Source organism: Erithacus rubecula (assembly GCF_903797595.1).
Source record: "Erithacus rubecula genome assembly, chromosome: 4".
In the NCBI taxonomy this organism is placed as follows: Eukaryota; Metazoa; Chordata; class Aves; order Passeriformes; family Muscicapidae; genus Erithacus; species Erithacus rubecula.
Genome location: NC_136686.1, coordinates 55,424,465 through 55,446,682, shown reverse-complemented (window position 1 = coordinate 55,446,682; position 22,218 = coordinate 55,424,465). Strand labels below are relative to the sequence as shown.

Here is a 22,218-nt window from a genome sequence, read left to right as displayed (position 1 = left end):
CATTCCCCGCCGCCTGCCCGCGGGCCGCCGCCTTTGAAGTGCGGCCCCCGCCCGAGGGACGGGCGCTGTCGGGGCGGGTCGGGGAGCGCCGGCCGGAGCGGGGCTGACGAGGGGGCACCGGGGGGAGGGCGGACGGAGGCGTCGCCCGGGCCGGCCCGGAGCCGGGTCTCTGTGTTTCCCCGTAAATAAAGCGCCGGGCCGTGGGCGGCCGTATAAATGCGGGTGCGGCGGGGCCGGCTCGCCCTGCCCCAGGCCGGGGAGCGGGCAGAGCCGTCGGAGCCGCGGTTCAGGACGCGGACAGCGCTGCGGGGCCGCGGGCGCGGCGGCGGGGCCGGCAGGGGGGGCCGCGCTGCCGCCCGCCGCTCAGGCGGGGCCATGGCCGCGGGCGGGCGGGCGGCCGAGCCGCCGGCCGAGCTCAGCCACTACGTGGTGGCGCGGCCCATCTACAGCGAGCCCGGCTTCCAGGAGGAGAACGAGCGGCGGCCGCCGCTGCCGCCCACGCTCCGCGAGCGGGCGCAGGCGGCCTGCAGGTGGGTGCGGGCGGCGGGGGGAGCCGGGGGCGCGCCGTCCCGGCGCCCACAAACTCCACCCGCCCGGGGATGAGGAGCCGCGCTCGCCACACCGCGAGCAGAACATCGCTGCTGCCCACGGGGCGCTTCTGCAGGGAACGCGCTTTTGGCACCAGTACCTGCCCCGTCCCTCTCTGGAGACAGGGCTGTGACACTCACTGCCCCTTAAATTCAATGTGCATCAGCTCAGCTCTCTGGCACTTCGGGGCTCTTGGGAGGCTCCAACTGCAGCTCCGTGGGGTGCGCTCATCACTTGTTTTCTCGCAGATGTTCAAGGAAAAGGGCGTTTCAGATTGCCAAGTCCTTTCTGCCCATCCTGGAGTGGCTGCCCAACTACCGGGTGAAAGAGTGGCTGATCAGCGACATCATCTCGGGGCTCAGCACCGGCCTCGTCGCCACCCTGCAAGGTAAAGCCGGCGCTCCGCTCCCAGCGCGTCCCTACAAGGGAGCCGGCTGCACGCAGGGATGTTATGCAGATGGAATTACAAATCTGAGGCTTGTTATTTAATACTAGATATTAGGTATTATTTGGCAATAAATAATTTATGGTTTTAATTTATTCCTTTTTCTTTGCTTGGCTAGAAGATCTAAATTTCCTGTGATGTGCTATAAAAATGTATTTAACTTTTTCCAGGCGTTTTACTCAAAGAGTATTTATTTTGATATTTTAAATTTTAATTACATTGCAATAAATCAGAGAAATATACACACAACCTTTTTCGGTTGTCCAAGCCTATAGTTCTTCTGCAACTGCCAACAAAAATCTAGTTATTCCCCTAAAATAATGCAACCTTTTTATTTACTCCTCTTTAAAATTCATTTCATAAGGTTGTTCAGGTCGCTGCAGAAGACTGCCTTCAAGGAGGTGGTGATGTATTCACATTTTTTTAAAAATAAAACTTGATGGATATTTAGAGTACATGGCTTGCAATATTAAGTTTTTCTTACTTCCTTATTCTATTTATTAGTAAAGCTTTCAGTAGATGGACAAATAGGAAAGTGGTGGAAATAAGCAGAAATTTGTTCAAATAAGCTACTTAAGGAAGACTCAGAGGGCAGAACCATCCTGCCTGAGGCAGCATCTGTCTAAGACTGGTTATAACCCTGACACACCCATTTCTTTAATCTCAGTAGAGTTTTTATACTATTTTCACAAATTTTTCGGGACTGCAGCAGGCAAAATTAGCTGTGTCAATTCCACACTTTCCCTCAATGGAAATTAAGTGTTGAAGAAGGGGACAAAGATTTACACTGGGAACAAAGAAAGCAGTTTACGCATTCCTGATTAGACACAAGTATTTCCTCCTGTCTGTTCCCTTGGAGCATGCTAGGAAGGCAGAGACTGGCAGGAAAAAAGCATTACAAACTTCTGCCCCAGGCAGGGGGAGACCTGAGAAATAAAGAAAGTGATTCTTTCTCAAAGAAGAGTATCAGCTGGAAGGTCTTTGCTGAAGGTAGTGGCTCAGTTACAGGATCCCTGTGCCTTTTTTAAATGAACTGGGCTAGATGGACCTTTCATATTACTTGTAACAGCTATTGTGCTCATACTGTAACCTCCTTATTTATTTCATTTCAGTGGTCTGATTTCCCTTAATTAGAATCTATTTGTAAAACTAATTCTTTAAATATACTGTCTGGTCTGCCACATGCATTAAAAAGAAAAAGTAGAAAAAAGGAAAAAACACAAATTAATGCAAATGTACACCTAGCTATATTAAAAAAAAAAAAAAAAAACCTGAAATTTTGGAACATGCATTACTGAAAAAATTGGCCAAAATATATTTAAAAAAAGAGGCTTTTGGAATCTTCAGGTCTTTGAAGTCCCTAATTCCCAGTTTGCAGTTGTCCCATCATACAGTAGTATGACCCTGACTTCAGTTGTTTGAACTCTGACAGGTTTTGGAGAATCTTTGAAGGAGAATACTGTACTTTGGCAAACTGGGATATGATTTTGAAGGCAATTTTTTTTTAAATTGCTTGCTGGATTTGGCAGCTTGCAAGGGAAGTTTGACAGTATGCAAGGGAAGAACTGAGACTCTCAAATTTATGTGACTTACTATTGGAAGATTAGTTTTTAAGCTGCTACTGGGTAAAGAAATGGTCATATTTCCACAAGAGCTGAAGATACTGAAGCATATTTATCATGCAGTAATTCAGTGTTGCTCTTGAAATTTGTCTGTAACTAGAACCTTCACATATCCTCCTTTTCTCTCAAGAGGCACACACTCTTGCAATAATATTCTCCACTTAGGTTTCCTATCTCAGCCTGTGTATTGGGCTACCTATGCAAGTACAGGAACATCTTTCAGTACTTATCATTCAGCTACCAGCATGAGATGTACAGTCATTTACAGTCATGGATACTCACTCACATGTGTGCCTGAAACTGACTTACAAGCAAAACATATTCTAAATTGCATCTGGACCAAAGGAGTAAATCTTTCTGAAAATCTATTCTAGACAAGATAGTAAGTTGGTAAGAGATTTTAAATGTGATATTTTGATGATCTATCATTTCAGGTTTGGCATATGCTTTGCTGGTTGCAGTCCCTGTTGGATATGGTCTCTATTCTGCTTTTTTCCCCATCCTGACATACTTTTTCCTGGGAACATCAAGGCACATCTCAGTTGGTAACTGCACATGTTCAAGTTACAGTGAATTATCTATTACAAAGTCCTTACTGCAGACATTCATATTTCATACAATAGAATTACATCCTGAAACAAATTGGCTGTGGTGAATATTAATATTGGTGGATCTTGGGAAATTAAGGCTTTTTTCTTCTTCATACAGGTGATTGTGCATAATAGCTAACTTCAGGTATGCCCCTGCTTTTTGCTTGATTTTGTTCTGAAGTTTAAAGCTTGTCTTTGGCTACATTCTGTGCAAGAAATGACAAGATCAAGGCCTCATTAGGCAGTGTGAATGACAGACATTTTGTCTCTCAGCTAAAGCTCAAGATGGCTAAAACAGAGCTCTTTTAGTCTTCTCTACAAGCCTTTCTTGCTGCCTCCTCATTTCATTACTATGGACAGTATCTTCTTGCCTGTCTTGGAGACCCAGAACTTGTGTATCCACTCCAGCCTTACTCTTGGTCCTCACATCAGGGCTATGGGTAAACCTTGTTGATTCTTTCTGAATACTTTCTTTAGAATATGAGGTTTGTTTCCTGTCAGTTCTTACATTTAAAATTCTTGTTACACCTTAATCACTGAGGTTCCTTTTTCTTCATTGTAACAAAATCTAGTCTTTCCTTGTTCATCTCTACCAAGAGCACATTGTTTTCACCTCCCAGAACTTTAGCATGATACTACACTTCTTCATCACCTTTCTTCTCTGCTGCATCATGTCTCTGTATGTTTTCTCAACTTTGTTAGCCCCTTCCTACCCTAAGCAGCAGCAGCTCACATTTGCTATCCAAATCTGACTTGTTATATCTACTTATGGTGGCATTCCTACTTTCTAGGTTATCAAACACTCCTTTTTAATGCTTTTCCCAATGCTCTTATTCATGAAGTGTCCTCTAAGGTACCTGTAAAATTAATTCAAGACATTCCATGATATTTTCCTTTTCTGTATTATTTTAGTAAATAACTGCAATAAGTATTATGACTTTTAGATTGTGTTTTGCTGATACAATGATCACTTTCTCTGTATCTTTCCCAAAGTATAGTTTCAGTCATCTTTGGCCAATGTAATAGCACAATACTGCCAAAAGACATGGTCCTACCCCTTGGATCATATTCCTGCCACAACTGTGGTGTTGGGATCCCCAATCACGTGGCATACTGGATCAGCTGAAAATTGACCATGACAAAAAAAAAACCAAAAACCAACCAACCAAAAAAACACAAGCAAACAAAGAAACCCAAAACTTAAAGAAATAAACATTACTTTAACCTGGATTGTTGATCTGTGTTGTCTGGTTGTGATGCTGATACAAGGGAGATGGTTGGAATGTGTTAAACATGTTGTTCCTTTTGGCCTTGGTAGAGCCCTAAATTGGCTCAGACAAAGCATGAAACTGCACTTGTATCTGTATATACAACATAAGTTATTTAAAGAAGGAGCAGTATTTAAAGAAGGTTTCGAATTTTTGTGTAATATAATGCAGTGCCTGAAGCTCTTGGCCCCCTGATGCTGCCAATGTACCCCAATTACAATATTCCATGTTTTTTCTGACCTAGAGTTTCTAGTCTAGTCTGATAAATGCTTTTTTCCCAATGTGTATTAAACTTTAGTATGTTCTGTTTGTCATTACAGGTCCATTCCCAGTAGTCAGTTTGATGGTGGGATCTGTTGTGCTGAGCATGGCCCCTGATGAGAATTTTCTCATAGAAGGCACTAATGCTACAGGAATTAATGGCACTGGGGCACTGATAGACACTGAATCCAGAGATGCAGAGAGAGTGCTGATTGCTAGTACTCTCACATTCCTGGTTGGAATTTTACAGGTAAAATAGTTTACTTGAAGATACAAGGGTGACATTGCTTTAATGTCAATGGCAGGAAAATACCTACTATGGCAGTCAGACATTTTCCTGTGAAGGGAAGTTATCACAAGCTTTTAAGAACTTCTTATTCTGCTTAGAGTCTCTGACAGCATGACTGTGAGCACAGAGAACAGAATAGCCCTGTGACTGCAGACCAGAAGACCTGCATGAGTACTAATATTGCATATCCTGGAGCTTCCTTTCATATATTTCTTCAGGACTCCTTTATTTTCTTGGATGGATGTTATGAAGCTACACTAGGCTGAAATGGGGGAAATATGTTCTTAAGACTCTGCATCAACAAAGAAAAAGCAAAGCATAAGAAATCTCCAAATAAAAGTGTACCTTGTTGTTATTTAACAAGCTGTTATTCTTCCTGATTTTCCCAGGTTATATTTGGAGTTCTCCAGATTGGTTTCATTGTGAGGTACCTTGCAGATCCACTAGTTGGGGGATTCACAACTGCAGCTGCTTTTCAAGTGCTTGTGTCACAACTGAAAATAGTTCTGAATGTTTCAACTAAAAATTATAATGGTGTCCTTTCCATAATATATGTAAGTATGCTCTTCTAATCTGCTTTTGTTTTATGACAGGTGTTTGTATATAATTGCTTATCTTCTGCTTCCATTTCACACAGGGACAGTTCATATATGTGCTGATAAGTGTAGGTCGTTCCTTTAGTTCTCACTTTCATGAAGATCTGCAGCTGTTCAGTTATAGCTGTGGGGCTCTAAGTAGCTGCCTTTGGGGTTCCTCAGACAGAAAGTCTAATTGCCATCTTGAAGTCTTTTTTAGACAGACCACTTTTGCACATGGAGTTTAAATGTGATTATTCAGCAAAACAGTTTTTCACTTCTGGAGACTACAATTTGTCCCATCCCTTGCTTTCTCACTTACTGTGAAGGACAGTTGATCATTTATTAACCCTGTCAGATCATCTCTCAAAACTGGCCAGTCCCAAGGCTCTTTACATAAACCAGCAAGTCATTCTGGTAAAGGACATAATTCTCCATTTTACATTGTAGCCATGCATGTGAATACCTGAAGGATACAGATTCCCACCCTTTGGCCAGGTGCCTGTTGGTTAGCAAATGTGAGGCTGACTGTTACTATCACAACTCCATATGTTGATTTTATAGAAAATGCTCAAATGGAGAAATGTTTTGGCTGCATTACAGGATACTGAATTCCTAGAGTTCTTGTGCTACAGAATAGTATCCTTTCCCAGGAAAAATTTTCAGAATTGTGTCACTGATTTCAACATGAAACTATCCAGGTTCACAGTATTTTAGATCTTCCATAGCACTTTGTATTAGAATAGCAGATATAAAAAGGGGCTGTTCTAGGAAAAAAAAAAATAATAATTTGGAGATTTTACATGCCAATTCTGCCAACCAGACTAGCAAAAATACAACAGACATCTAGATTAACAATAATAGGATGAATGTAACTATAAACAGCAAGGTAAAAATTAAAAAGTACATCTGGAGGACTATTTGTGGAGGTAAAAAATTATTATCTTATAGGCCTTTTCAGAACTAATGAAACTCTTCCCCTCAGAACAAGGAAAGTTAGATGAGACAAAGTACTGTGTAATAGACCTTACAGCAGACGTGGCAGAATGATGGACTTGTTAATCCAGCAATTTTTTCCATCTCTTTGTTTATTGACTGGATGGTATTTAGTATAATACGCTTTTTAAAAGGACTACATGGTTCTTCCAGCTCCAGCAAGCCTGAGGGGGATGCTGACTTTTTAGGTTAAAGTTCAAAGCCTCTGTGTTCTTGCAATTGAGCCAGGTCAATGTGTTTGCAGGTACCTGTAGAGCAAAGAAATTGTTATTTCTGGTCTGCTCAACCAGTGATTTGCTGTGTATGCTTCAGCAAGTTTTTGACTTGCTGCAATAGTGTTGTTTAACAAACTGCAACACCAAGCATCCAACATGAGCAGAATCCAGAACCGAAGTTAGGAAGTTACTGTTTCCCTGTGAAGTGAAGCAGTGCAAGAGGTGGGCAGCCATTCTTATGGGATCTGTGGTAAACAGGATGGGCAAGAAATGGCTTCAGTCAGCCAAGGGAGGGCGTCTGATTCAGTGGTTCAGGAAGGCTTCTTCTGCAGCTTAGAAAACATAGCACTTAGATTAAGCACTTAGATGTTGTATTTCCAAATCAAAGTCTGTTCAGAAGGGTGAGAGTGGTGCTGCTGTTGCAAACCTCCTCTTATGTTTAAACCAAAAGCTCATTACTGGGGGAGCTAACTGGGATGCAAGAAGTCTGTTTCTAACCCTTTTTTCACCAGATCCTTCTGCTACAGCTGCTTCACTATGCATGGGATAATTACATTTTTCTTGGAGACAGGAGACAAGTGAGAACTACTCTGATGCTTAGGAGGAGGACAGAGGACATGTGTGTGTGACGTTTCTGTAATCATCCCTTCATGTTTTCTCTATACAGTAACTTGTAATAAACAGTAGGATCAAGCAAGGGCACAGGAAGGGTTAGAGAAGGGAGCTGCCTCTTGCAGCCCATTTGTGAGTGTTCCAGTCTGGGGCTGAATTCTGCTGGGAGGGTTAGTTTACAGTAGAGTGAGGTTTAGTGGCTGCTATTCTGAAGTGCAGGATTCTCCACAGCCTGGTAGGACCTGTATGTTCACACTCATTCTCTGTTTGTCAGCTGTGGAAACAGGAACCATGTAAGGCACAGACCATGCATACTGGGCATGTAGTGATCCAGATCTTTGTCCATGAGTCTGCTAGCTCCCTTTAGAAAAATATATGTCAAAGTGAAGGAGCTAAAGATCTTCTGTTCCTTGCTCTGATACAGGTAGAGGTAAAACACAGGTAGAGACTTAGCTCTTTTTACTTAGTATTAATTGTATAAAAATTGGGAAGCCGAAGCGCCCTATGTGGACAATTCTTGCAGTTAGGTTTTTTCCATTAAATTTGCTATTAAATACATTTACTGATTCTGTAGCACCTTGACAAAACATTTTCCTCAGGCTTCTATAGGCCTGAAAGAAGAAGTTACTTAGCCTTCTCCAAAACCCCATTTGTCTGGATCATCTCATGAGTTTTTGCACATACTTCAAGTGGACATTTTATGTTGTCATTTTTATTTTTCAGACTCTTGTTGAAACATTTGAAAAAATTGGTACCACCAACATTGCAGATCTTATTGCTGGACTCCTCACCATTTTTGTCTGCATGGTAGTTAAAGAAATAAATGATCGGTTCAAACACAAGATACCTATACCTATACCTATAGAAGTTATTGTGGTAAGCAAAGGGCACAACAAAAGCTGAAAACAGATAAAATGGATGGGTCTAACTACACGAAGACAGGAAGTCTTTTTAAGTCTTAAAACTGTTGTTTTATTTTATTACAGACAATAGTAGCCACTGGCATTTCATATGCTGCCGACTTGGAAAAAAAATACAATGCAGGCATTGTTAAGAGCATTCCAAGAGGGTGAGTGTCTTTGTTTTGGGGGAAAAAGGTATTATTTTAATTGGCTAAAAAAGACTGTAGTAAGAGAAAATGCATAAAAGAAACATTGAGAGCTGTAACCTGAGTTTAGAACTCAGATCTGGAGATTTTCTGAGTTTTACTTCTGGCTTGATCAAATTATGCCACCTAAATATGTTACCTAGTTTTCCTTCTTCTATAAAATGGTCTTAGGAATGTCTGTCTAATTCATGAAGTTCAGAATATCTGAATATTAATTGCTTCCTGCTCATGAAGTGATTTAGGACTATGGAAATCGGCTTAAAAAAATTAAGGATTTTTAATAAAGAAATTCTGCATAGACCTGATTTCTGTAATCCTGAGTTATTTCACTGCAGTTCATATTCATGTTGCTGCTGTTATCCCAATCAACTTTGTCACTTTCATACTCATAGGAGCAAGGATGTTGAGGATTATACTGGTAGGGACTTCCACTTGAAAGATTCAGAGCACTTCACAGTAGTAACCTTCACATTCCATTTGGTATTCAGGGCTTAATTAATTAAAATTTGTGGAAACACAGTAGGGGATAAAATGCTTCTGAGATCTTACTGAAGAAGTATGTTAACAATAGTATGAAGTGTCATTAACATATTTATGTAATTCATCATACTATTCAATACATCCTTTATTAGATGCTTCAAAAAATGTAGTTTTTCACTTTGCTATCATAAGGCCAAATCTCAGTCATGCTGAGAACAATGGGAGCTTTGTTGCTGACTAATAGCATCAGGATTTGGGCTGGGGTGAGCTAGATAAGCGTGTTCTGTATGTCAATGGGCTGTTTCCACCTTTTTATTAACTTGAAACATTACACTTCATATTGTAAGCAACCTGTAGGCCTCCACCTCAAACTCCTTGACAGTTCTGCTAAGAACAGAATTCAATCAAAGTTGGTAACACTAATATATTTTCTAAATGCTAGATTTTTGCCTCCCGCGCCTCCAAATGTCAGCCTGTTTTCCCAGATGATTGCAGCCTCCTTTTCCATTGCTATTGTTGCTTATGCTATTGCCGTGTCTGTGGGGAAGGTATATGCAACCAAGTATGACTATGCTATTGATGGAAACCAGGTATGTATAACCCAAATAGTTATAAACATAGTGAATATAAAACATGCTGACTTATGTAGCCAAATGAAAGAAACGCCATTCACACACATTTTTCAGACAAGCACTGAAGTCTGACAGGAGAAATTCTTTCAACTCTTGAAAAAAATTAGCGGAAATGGCCACATAGAGATGAGCCAGATCCATCTTCAGCGTGGGTTTTTCATACTATTTCATTCCTTCTGTATTGGTTTAGTGACTGCAGTAGTTCTGAAAGGGCTGAACACTGTATAGGGGAATTTTCTGATGATGTCAAGTTAAGATGGCTTAGAAACCTACTTTCCATTTCTGCTTGTAAGGCATATTTTGAGGTGGGTTGCTTGGGCAGATGAAGGCAATGTCAAGCTAAAATGTTGCTGTGGATAGCTTTATTTAGGCTTAGTCTTCAAGCAGGATTTGAATCAGCTGAACTTTACGGTTAATAAATTATTGTACTTCTCAGCATGACATTAGTTACGTCAATATAACTATACTTGTAACCTAATAGATCAGTCCTGCAGCTTCACAAAGTTAATGCCTACCAGCACGTGAACATGCTGGAGTAGCTGTGTGCACTAAATGGCTGAACTGCTTTAAGTATTGGTTTCTAGGGGCACATAGCTAGAATGTGACATGAGCTGTGCACCACAAACTCTTACAGGATTCCTGCATTTGTTCAGTGTCTTCACCGGGGGTTATGTTGATTGCCTATGGTGTGGAATTAAAATGTCAGAAAGCTTCCTTATCCTGCATCTATGCTGATTTTTAATTTTATCCTTTGAGCATATAAGAAAATGCCCTCACTACAACAAATAGATAAAATGAGTATTTTGTTTAATGAGTACTTAGTTTTGGTACAAATTACATAAAGTTTGACTTTGGAAACACCATTTTGCAGTGTGTAAGAAAACTATGCTTCTGTTTGTCAGTTTACAATCCTCAAAGGTCGTATCTGTAACACTTGATCTTAAAGTTGACCAAAATGCACTAGCTTTCAGTTTAATAAGTACCAAAGAATAATACATTATCCTGGAAGTGTGTTTATGCTGTTCTGTTGTTGAATGCCAGCAGTGATACTGAAGTGGTGCTTCAAAGGTACTGATTAAATATTGTAGTAGAATAATTCATTTATAAAAGCAAAATGCCTTTCTTTCAATACTATGTTACGAATTTTATATGTAGTAAAGGTTAAATGCAGCTCAGGATGATGGGCAAATAGTTTATTTGATCTGGAAAAGTTAAAGTAATATCATAAAAGCAGGTAGTAAAATAATTTTGAAGGATGGGTTGATACTATTACCTACCAGTGTCAGTATTGTCTTCATAGATCCAGATTATTAACGCCTAAGAACACTGGGAACTATACCTCCAATATTTTCTCAGAGATCACAGTGGTTACATGGGAATAGGCATGAATAATTTAGGTCTGTTCCTGCTCTTGTAGTTGGAGCTAAATGAAAATTTACAGGAAATTTAATTTTGTAGAAAAGAAGGGAGACAGCCAAAATTGAATCTTAAATTATATTTTAAAAAAGTTTGCATTGAGTGAAAAGCTCCTGTGCCTATGTCAGCTTGGTGAAAACAATATTTCTGTGAATTATATGGGGTTGGTTCCAGACAGCTCCCAAATTCTTTATTTCCCAGCAGAGGAATGGCCCAGATCCCAGCACACAAAGCTCCCAGGGTCTTTGTCACTTGAGCAGGAAAAACAGCCTCCACAGGTGCTGGCATCTTGATGCTGGGGCAGATCTATGAGAATGCTGCCTGAGACCCAGCATGAGTTCATTGGGATGCTTAGAGTGAAAACCTTCTGACTCAGCAAACTAGAAGTTTACAGTGAAACTGTGTCTTATTGCAAAATTCCTTAATAGTTCTACTAATAGTACAATGCTTTGCATTAGTTAAAGGCTTGTACTCCAAGGAGTATGTCTGCTTCAAGGGGAGAATACCAGCTTCTTTGTGTTAGTTTCCAAACAGAGATAGCTGCACTGGCACAAGAGACATTTGTGTAAACCTTTAACAGCTATTACTAATTCATACTCTTCTTAATATTATTGGGCTACCTACTATATCAACTACTGCAGAAGCTATAGTTTTTCTACATTGAAAAACTGTCTACAGGCATTTTTATTTACAGTATTATGCAATTATCTTTCAGGAATTTATTGCCTTTGGGCTCAGCAACATTTTTTCAGGTGCCTTTTCTTGTTTTGTTGCAACTACTGCTCTTTCACGAACTGCAGTCCAAGAAAGTACTGGTGGAAAGACTCAGGTAATGATCTCTTCTTAGTACTGTGCACAGGGAAATTTAATTCTGTGTAGTGCAGATTTCACTGTGAGATGAAAACAGTCCTAAAACGATTGTGTTGCTGGCACATGGAAGGCCACGGGTGTCTTAGCAGCTCGGCTCTAGTGGTGAATCATTTTTGTAGCTCTGCCAGAAGAGGGCAATCGAGTTTTACATAGTATGAGTTACCTTAGGGAGCAGAAATCTTTAAACTTTAGTTCCCCCAGAATTTAATTTCCAATTAGAAGACTGAGTTTGTCAAAGTGGGACGTGGGAGGAAATCTCTCCCAGCTGGCCATGATATCTTTAAACTCCCATGTGTTGGCCTGAGCAGCTCTGCCATTCACCATGTGCTATGGAACATCTTTGTCATGTTGAGTAAACTACTTTGTTTTATCCAACTACAGTTGTGTGGTTCTTAACAGTGAAAAAATACAGGTCCTTTTCCAGTTTACACACAGACTGCTCCATTCATCTGTCTTTGTAACATAACCCCTCAAGAGCTATTGCCTTGTGTTTGTTTCGATTTCCTGCTTAATTGAATTCCCTCTGTGTTAGGTGAAGTGCATAATGGTTGCCCACATATGCCTAAACACAATGGCAGGTCTCCCTATTCCAAAAGAAATGTAACGTGCAAGTGTTTGTACCTTTTTCTTTGTAATCCTCAAAACAGATGATAGAATTGTAGTAAGTTTATTTCCTATAAACACTGTTCTTTGCAGGTTGCTGGTATAATCTCAGCTGGGATCGTTTTGATTTCTATTGTTGCCCTGGGGAAATTGCTAGAGCCCTTACAAAAGGTACTGTACTCTTCTTCTGCAGCACAGCCACATCAGATCCAAATGCTCAACTGTGATGGGCAAGATTAAAATACCTCTTTAAACTGTGGTGGCTGATTCCAGACAGGGCTGTGGTTTATAGTGTGTCATGTTGAGCACTATCTTAATATGCATCTTTGCTTCTGAATACCACTTTTTAATTATTTTTCTTCACAGTCTGTGTTGGCAGCTGTAGTCATAGCTAACTTGAAAGGGATGTTCATGCAAGTGTTTGATGTTCCCCGTTTATGGAGACAGAATAAAGTGGATGCTGTAAGTAACCTAATTTTTTTTTCTCCTGAATGTTTTTGTCCAGTTTTGGGGTTTTTTTACCTTTCAATGTCATCCAAGTTTCTCTTAATTACCACATAAACAGGATTTTGAGGAATTAACATCAAAAACTTTTATGTGCATCCTCAAAATGCAAATTCTATGAGGTCAGTAAAAAATTCCCCATTTTTAGTTCGGTATTCTGCTAATCTTCTTTATTCCCTAAACCCTAAAGTAAGGGTGCCAGTCAGGGTATTTGTGTGCAGTGATAACTCCATATCCATTTCCAGAGTTTACAGCAATCTTGTGTTGATACAGCTTGAAAAGCAGAATATAGATGGCCTGTTGGCCACCTTTACCATTCTGATTTTATCTTTTGCACTGTTTAAATGAGAAAAGATGACCTTTCCTTAATTCATGCATATATATTTATTTTGTTAGAATATGAACCTTCCATTTGCCTGAATAATCTCAGCTAGTTCTCAGAAAACGTTTTCTTCTTGTGTCAAGACTAATCCAAGCTAGAATGTGGATTCATTTGCTAAGGGATGAGACTTTACTTATTAACCACTATAACCATATCTCAGGGTACTTTCTCACATCTCCCACTGTGCATTCTGTGGAACAGACCTTCACTGTGGCTCTTGGGGTAGGAAAATACTGCATTATTTTCCATGCAGTCCTTACTGTGCTTAAATTTTACAGTGTCATTGGGCAGTACCTGTCTTAGACAGATCTCAGATGTTTTAGTCAATAATTTAATGATTTATAGACAAAAGATTTCACTGACTTCAGTGAGAAGCACAAGCACTCAGCTTTTTAAGAATTTGAGTCTACTGCATGGGCAGTGATGTAGGCAAGAACTGAGGAGTGCACTTCAACTGTTCTGCCTGAATATTCAGTGGAGGTCTTAGAGAAGTGCCATCAAGCTGTTTATATGAAACACCACTCTTTGCAACAGTTCTTTCTGATTCTTAGATGTCACTGAGGAATCTCCTTCCTACCCTATATGTCTTCATGGGGGGCATCTTACAGTATTTTACATCTTGGTAAAATAAAACTCTTCCCAGTTTTTAAGAAAGATTAACAAAGATTGTCATCATCAGGAATAAGTAAATGCAACATTTGACTGTATCTCCTATAATTTCACCAAAGGAATCAGGTCCTTAAAAAGTGTTGTTAGGTTGTTATGTTAGCTTATTTCTTAAAGCTAACTATGCTTAGTAAGATAATGATGGATGACAGCATCTTGGAGGAAGAAGACTTTTGTATGGAAGTCAGCTAATTGTTAGTGTGCTAAAATCAGTTCCAAAGTTAAAATATGCTTCTCATATTATCTGGTCTAGTGTTTCTTCAGCATGACCAACAGTCATATTAAATTAATTAAAAACTAAAATACTTTACATTTGTTATTTCTTCTCCAGATGATCTGGGTTTTTACATGTATAGCATCCATCATTCTGGGACTTGATCTGGGATTACTTGCTGGCCTTTTGTTTGGATTGCTGACAGTTGTGCTGAGAGTTCAGTTGTAAGTAACACAGTGTCAGAAATAATTCTTATTTTTATATTATGAAAAAGGAAGCTAATATGCTGAAAAGCAAGATGATTTGTGGCAGAATATCTGTTTGGGTTTGCAAAAATACTGAAATGAAAAAAAGTGGGTTTTTTTACAGCAAGACCCTTTCTGTGTGCTAATATGTAAGTACAATGATAAAAGAGAAGCTGAGTTATTTTATCAGTATTTCATATCATGTTGGCCACACTGGTGGTACTTAGCCTTATGTTTTATATGCACCCACATAGCTGAGTTCTGAAAAGGGACAGGAACAATCTAGATCAAATATAACCAGATGTATGGCTTTTGTAATCAATCAATCATTATAGAAACTCTCAGCAGGTAATACTACTACAGTAGGTTGCACATGCCAATAACCTTTTCACTTATTGCTTAGACAAGACTGATAGTACAGCTGTAAAAGAAGAGCAAGAGAAAGCATGAGAATAAGAAAAAGATTTGTGCTTCTGGCTGATTTGTTTCTGCTTAAAGAATATGTAGTAGTGGAATGGTGAGAAAAGGTGGATTTGAAGAATCTTATTTGGTCATCTTGTTATTTTTCATTGATCTTTTATCTGAAAATACAGATAAATACAGATAATACTTCAGCTTGGAGTCCAGAGAGTATGGCAGGTTGCATTACCAAAGGATAGTTGCACTGTCAGCAAATGACTAAAAATAAAGCCTTGTAAAAGTTGTTTCACAATTGTAAATTATAAAAATGAAATTTGAAGAGCCTCAGAAAAATTTCCTAAATTCAACTCAGATAATGTTACCAAAATATAAAGGGCAGATGAGGCCTTACAAACTTGAAAACTATTTGCTTCAGCTGTTAAATATATATCTGGAGACTGCAAAATATTTTGGTTTTGTTATTAACTGAAATAAAAATTAAAAAGGTTGGACTAAAAAGGTTTACATAATCTGAAAATAATGTAAATGTATTTCAGTTGATTTGAATTGGAAAAAAAGCCATCAAATTTTTTTCAGTGTAGAAAAATCAGTTTTTTAAATTTCAAGCAAACTAATCTGCTTTTAAAATACTCTTCTGGTTTAGCAAACCAATTGAACAAGTTGTTCACTCAGCTGTTAAATCAAAATGGTGCATTAAGTAGGCTGAGACCAAAGTACCTTGTTTTTATAAAGGCCCTTTCACTACAGTGACGCAAAATAGCTGCAAGACCTCTGTTGGTTTGGTATGAGAAGGCAAACTTCAGGAGTCAAAGACACTTTGTATACAGCAATCCCTTCAATTCTGTGAGTGCCCAAGCATAACATTTACCTTCATTGTATTTTTATTTCTGTTAGTCCTTCATGGGGAGGCTTTGGAAATATTCCTGGCACAGACATCTACAAGAAGGTCAAGGACTATAAAAATGTAAGTCCATTGCAGAGTTGTTTTCCTTCAGTCTACACATCAGTGTAAGAAAAGGTTGTGCCTTGCATATTGTACACAACTTGAGTTTGGAAGTGGGGTCCTCAAAGATAACAAATTTCAGCATCATCTTCATCCAGATGGTTGATCCATCTTGCATGCTGGGGCTGCAAGCTTCTGAAAACAGAAACCCCTCAATCATCAACAAATCCATGTGGTTTTTTTTAATTACATATGTAGTTGAACTGTTGAAACAGTGGAACTGCTTCTTATTAGTCAAAATATAGCTGTTGCTGTTAAACCTTATTTTCCTTGGCAACAGGTTATAGAACCAGAAGGTGTGAAGATCCTCAAGTTTTCAAGTCCAATTTTTTATGCTAACATCGATGGACTGAAAAGCAGCCTCAAATCCACAGTAAGGGATAAGTTATGGGTTTGGAAGCTTCTTAACTACACTTGAGATTTCCTCAGAATTATATCTGAGTTAAGTTAAATAATTTTGGTCCTTTTTTTGTAGGTGGGATTTGATGCAGTCAAGGTATATAATAAAAGACTCAAAGCACTGAGGAAAATACAAAAGCTAATTAAGAAGGGAAAATTAAAAGCTACTAAGGTAGGCCTTTTAAAAATTATTCTCTTCTTTTCTCAAAGGATTACTGTTTGAGCTTTTTAGTTAAGGCTTAATTAGGAATTACTCTGTACTGATCTTTAAAATAGAGATGAAAAGTGTGACTTACTACATGGTAGTACAGTTTATAAGTAGCATACAGAATTTATAATACAGCTTAACTTACAGTTTTAATCACATAGACCCTAACTTAACTTAGAGTTTCTAATGTTTCTAACTACCTGGACCCCCTGCAGATAAGGTGAATCCTTAATACATGGTTTAATATATCAATATAACAATCATTACCTAGACTTAAAAATTACATTAAAGAAGATGAGTCACCAAAGGGAAAACAAAATACAATGCAGGCATCCCTGGCCCCTAAGGTGTCTCACTGTCAGCAGCAGTTTTGGTCCAAATTTTCCACACAGGACTTGCAATAGACAGTGCTCTGTGCACTGTTGCACTTACCTTTTCTCTGATGGAGTCACCAGCTACACCTGGTTGTTCATGTGCCTATTACCTTCAAGGCCAGCAAGGAAGGGAGAGATCAGCCTGGTGCCCAGGAACCTTGAGGCTGGTAGGGAGAGGAAGAAGAAATCAGTTTGATCTGTCTAATTGGTTCACATGATCTTCAGATATAAATATATAAGAAGATATAAAATGGCATTAGTTATGCTAACCACAGTACCAGGATTAGGGGCAGGAGATACTGGTCACAAGCGTCTGTTTTGTCAGTTCCTTCAACAGAAGGTACCACAGGGTGGTGTTTTCTGTAACTCCCAAACTTTCCCCATGATTAAGTTCTATATTCTGTATATTGTTTGCTCATTAGAATGGCATCATCAGTGAGCCTGGTATTAATAATGAAGCTTTTGAGACTGATGAGGAACCTGAAGACAACCAGGATCTTCAAGTTCCCACCAAAGAAGTAGAGATCCAGGTGGACTGGAATTCAGAACTCCCAGTCAAAGTAAACATCCCCAAGGTGCCCATTCACAGCCTCATTCTTGATTTTGGAGCAGTAACCTTCTTGGATATTGTTGCTGTGAGATCAATAAAAACGGTAAGGGCATTTTTTCCTGATGTTCTATGAAAATGAAACTAGTCAGAAGTATGTAAATCAAGATCTGTTAGATGAAGTTAATTTCTGAGTTTTTAAAAGTATTAAAAATACCAGCAAAAGGTAGAATACTGATGGTATGTGCATTTTAAGAGGGAAAAATGCATTAAAATAACAGTATGAATGTTGCATAGTAAAGCATTCAAAAATTTTAACTGCAAAATGTGGCCCCCTTATATGCATATGTTATGAAATATTTTAGTTATATATTTTCTTTCCACATGCCTCCTGCTTTAATCTGGGCACAGGATGATGCTCACTCAACACAGAGGTAGTAAAAATTTCATCTTGGCATCCCAGTTCAGTCTTTAGTCACAAGATTTATTTACTCATTCCTTAATTTATTCATTCATTTTAATTGTGAAGGAAGAATAATTCATTTCTTTATAGTTTTTTTTATGGCTAGTATCAAGTGCTTCATCAACATTCATTAATTAATCTTCAAACTCACAGTACATAATAAGGAGATAATTTTCCTTCCTAGAAAGAAGGAAATGAGGTGTAAGATTAAGGCCAAGTATTTCCATTATTTTTTGATGCCTGGGGGAAATAAAGCTTGCATAGGCCCATGTGGTCTCACTTGGAGAGATGATTATTCTAATTTTGAGAACAGAATGACAGCCTTAATTGGCAGCATTGCTTGTGTGTGTAAGATGGGTAGTTCCACTTACACAGTTGAAGATAGGTCACCTCAGCAACCAGATACTCAGCTACTGGATCTTTAAGTATAGCAAAGTGTAGCAGTACCTTAGTTATGATGAATAAACAAAATGTACTATATGGAATGAAGACTATCAGAAAACAATGAAGTGTATGTGCCTATATATTACAGATGTCCAGACATATATGTATTTTCTCCTCTACAGATTTTATTTATTGATGTCCTTGTTGTAAACTTTTTTTTTAGATAATTAAAGAGTTTGAGAGAATTGATGTGAGAGTATATTTTGCTTCATATCAAGGTAAGTATCCAAGTATTTCTACTTTCACTCATGCAAAGAATAAAATGAAAGTGATACAGGATCTCTAGATGTGTCTGTGGTAGCATCTGCACTAATAAATATATGAACTGTAACATTGATAAGTATTTTTGACTCCATTGAGACACAGAAAATGATGGGGTCTAAAGGAAATATGGAAAGTAGGAGTCAAGACTAAACTATAGTTGATGAATTCATCTGGCTGTACATTTGATTTCTGACAGTTGCAACCATGTATTTTAATATTTATTTCTTAAATTACTCCATATTGTATAAACCTGTTCTGACTTACTTTTATTCAGACAACCTTATATCTCAGCTGGAACGGGGTGCTTTCTTTGATGACACTGTCAGAAAAGACATATTTTTCTTGACTGTCCACGATGCTGTGCTCTACATAAGGAATCAAATGACATACAGTGACAACCAGGATCCCATATTTGAGAAGGTAAGGATATCTAATAGTACCTTTCCCTTCCTTCCATCATCTAGCACTCACACTTGAAGTTTCTGTGGCACATTTGAAAACTAGACATAGAACTGTAGTACAAGAAAATTGAGAGTGTAGTAAATTCACTGTAGTACATGAATATTTTTCTAGAACAAAGGAAGGGTCTGTCAACTCCAGGAGCTTGTTAGTGAAAAGAACCTGAAAAGCTACACATATGAAAAATACCTCATCCTAAGATACATTTTCTAATTTCTGATTATTGGCATCTTTAGAACCTCACCAGCTGGAGGCTGCATTTGAACAGTATGCATTTAATTGTTACAGAAGGAGTTTTCTTCGATGTGTCTGTAATACTCCTTTTGGAACCTGTGACATTATCCTGTGGAGATGAGTTCTCTAATTCTAGATTATATGACAAATATTTCCTGCTTAGTTTAAGCCTGCCGGACTTTTGGATTGTTAGCTGCAATCATTCCCTGCTCCCTAGAGCAACACTCCATAGACTTCTGATCAAAGCTGTAATCTCACTCTACTTGGCATGGATGTGTACAGAAGCTGTTCCACACTAGTGTTCATTTCTGCTGCCCTTCTCTGTGCATTTTCTTATTGTATTCTGTGGGCTTTTTTAGATAGTCAGAACACTCTGGTGTGTAGTATGCAAAGATTTGCTACACTCTGTAGCATTTAAAGCATTTAAAGGGCCCTCACTAGAAAAATGGTCATATAATGTCCTCCTTTCTTTTCACCTCCTTTCTTTCCCAGCAATCACTATTACAGTATCATGAATAAAGAGCAATTAAAATTAACATTATTTTTAATTAACTAGGATAGGATCCTTATTTTTTATAACTTTTTCATACTGATTTTTATAGTAGAGATTAACATTTTTATAATGCTATACAGTAGTTTAAAGATAGATTATTTTTAGCAAGTCATAACTAGTCATGTGAGCAAAGACAAGCCCAAAGGCTCTGCAATTTATAAGTTCCTCTCAGCTGAACTAAAACATCATCTTTGTCAAGGAAAGTTAACAATAGACTTGTAAGTGGCAAAAGTTATTTTAAGGAACTTCAGAGTAAAAAAATAAATTTCAATGATATGGACAACATGTTACTCATCATGTTTCTTAATTTCTTTCTACCCAGATTTCGCTCATGCAGGAGTCTAAAGAGCCCATAGAGTTCACAGAAGCCAACCAGCCTGATGATGAGCTTGATGTGCAGGAAGAGGTATGCACTTTAGAAATGAATGTGTCTATCTCTCTGCCTGTAGCCTTGAGTTGTGCTGTGAGAGTATGGCCCTCAACCTTCTCCATAGATAAATACCCTCTCTGGTTACTGAATGTCAGTGCGAAGTGGAGGAAATCCCATTTTTCCTCAGATAGGTGGTAGATTATATCTGCTTAAGTATCTCATCTCTTTTGCTTTAGGACTGCTTTTGCCTTATAGAGGCTTATAAATAGATCTAAACACAAGCTGGGTGCCTAGAAGAAGACTTTGTAAGGCTTGAGGCGCCAGAGTCCAAAATTACGATCAACCTTCCCCTTTCATTCCTCCTTTTAACAGAACAGACAGCTTCTTGCACAATCTGCACCATCTACAGAGGTTACTTTCTTTGTACTTTCACTGAGGTTTTAGTTTAGTTAAACAGGCATGTAATTTTCCCAATTGGTGTATACTGAGAACTAACCATGGCCCGTTTCTCTCCACCTTTCAAAACCCATTTCTCTAGGCTATGCGCCGACTTGCTTCCTGAAGGACTGCTGGTACTGTTCTGCCTGTGAGCACACAGCAATGTTCATGCACCAGTGCTATCTATACCAGCATTTTCTGCTATGAAACCAATCTATACCAGCATTTTCTGCTATGAAACCAATCTTTGCACTTTGCAAAACCCTGATTTGTCTGAATGACACACATCTCTGTAACTCTCAAGATTTTAGCTAACCTTATCCCAGAAATATTCTGGACCTTGATTCTGCAAGCACTTTCTGCTATGATATATATTAATAAAAAAGAAAATCAGAAGATTATTGTGAAAGATGTACTCAGTTTTGGGACTAATCAGGCAGAAGTTGCACTACACTTCTATCAGCGTGTACAGGATGAAAAGCTGCTCTGTGGTCTGCCCAGGAGAGTGGAAGAGACAAAAAACTTTGGATGGCAAGCCTTTTGTTCAGTATTTATATAAAGACTAGTGAAAGGGCAGGAATTCTAGCTGGCCAAGGGTTTGAATTCTAAAACATTAGTGAGAGAGTACATGTTGACAAGCTTTGAAAAGTGTACCATGATTATTTTTTTTCAAGCAATTCCTTAAATTGCTGCAGGTAGCTAGAATACTGAAAGAGGTGACAGGTGAAACTGTCACATGAACAGGAAATAGCACTGAACTATGGCAATACTTCAAATAGGAAAAGTTTCTAAGGACCCTTGGATATGGGTTCATAAATTCTGTAATAATCCCATTGTAGCAAGTCTTGCACTAATATTAATGATTGTCCCTTAAATGAAAGGCAGACAGAAGATTATTTTGGCTAGGTTACATAATCTTCATCAAGAGGCAGATCATGACATAAATTAAGGAAAACCTGGGTACTTAATGAAATCTGTAAAACAGGCTGATTCTTGCTTGCACTCGGTAAGTCAGAATGTATTGAGGTTTGGGGTTTTTTTAAATTGAATATAGGTGTATTTTTTGTTTAATGAATAGTTATATTTTTATAGTCTTTTTCTTTTAATATTCTACATCAAACTGCTGCTGTTCTTTTACATATGAAAGTTCATAATGCACAAGTGCAATAATTTACAAAATATCTTAGCAGCAAAATTTTAATCCTTGACTAACTTCTTAATTTTCATGAAGAAGAAATGTATTTTGATGAAAAACAGACTGCTACCTTAAATTTTTTGGCATTACATTATTTTTAAATGGGTAAAAACCCCTACATTGTGAGGCAACAGATAAAAACTGAAGTGTAAGGAATGTCCAGGTATAAAATGCCTTGAAGTAAATGTGGAAAATTAGCTTCAGTATATTCAATTCTCCTTACTTGATTATATCAGAGAAATTCTCTCACACTACACTGCACACAG

At 38.5% G+C, this 22,218-nt stretch overlaps 1 protein-coding gene across 2 annotated transcripts; it reads left to right on the top strand.

Moving 5' to 3' along the window:
- The first annotated feature begins 66 nt into the window (after nt 1-66).
- SLC26A4 (solute carrier family 26 member 4) lies at nt 67-20,973 on the top strand. 2 transcript variants are annotated; one of them, XM_079304190.1, is made up of 20 exons: nt 67-530; nt 837-976; nt 3,090-3,200; nt 4,834-5,024; nt 5,453-5,617; nt 8,185-8,337; nt 8,448-8,530; nt 9,492-9,639; nt 11,813-11,926; nt 12,664-12,741; nt 12,937-13,032; nt 14,454-14,560; nt 15,896-15,965; nt 16,285-16,377; nt 16,480-16,575; nt 17,408-17,638; nt 18,603-18,657; nt 18,978-19,123; nt 20,272-20,355; nt 20,858-20,973. In XM_079304190.1, exons 1-20 carry the CDS (start codon nt 217-219, stop codon nt 20,879-20,881), a joined length of 2,499 nt encoding a protein of 832 aa, XP_079160316.1. In that variant the 5' UTR covers nt 67-216; the 3' UTR covers nt 20,882-20,973. The 2 variants fall into 2 exon arrangements, with proteins under 2 accessions (XP_079160316.1, XP_079160317.1); XM_079304191.1 differs by lacking the exon at nt 3,090-3,200.
- Nucleotides 20,974-22,218: the final 1,245 nt, after the last annotated feature.

Coding starts and splice junctions, on each gene's coding strand:
- SLC26A4 (XM_079304190.1), top strand. CDS start 217: ATGCGGGTGCGGCGGGGCCGGCTCGCCCTGCCCCAGGCCGGGGAGCGG. Junction 8,338..8,447: donor TACCTATAGAAGTTATTGTG/GTAAGCAAAGGG, acceptor ATTTTATTACAG/ACAATAGTAGCCACTGGCAT. Junction 19,124..20,271: donor AGGATCCCATATTTGAGAAG/GTAAGGATATCT, acceptor CTTTCTACCCAG/ATTTCGCTCATGCAGGAGTC.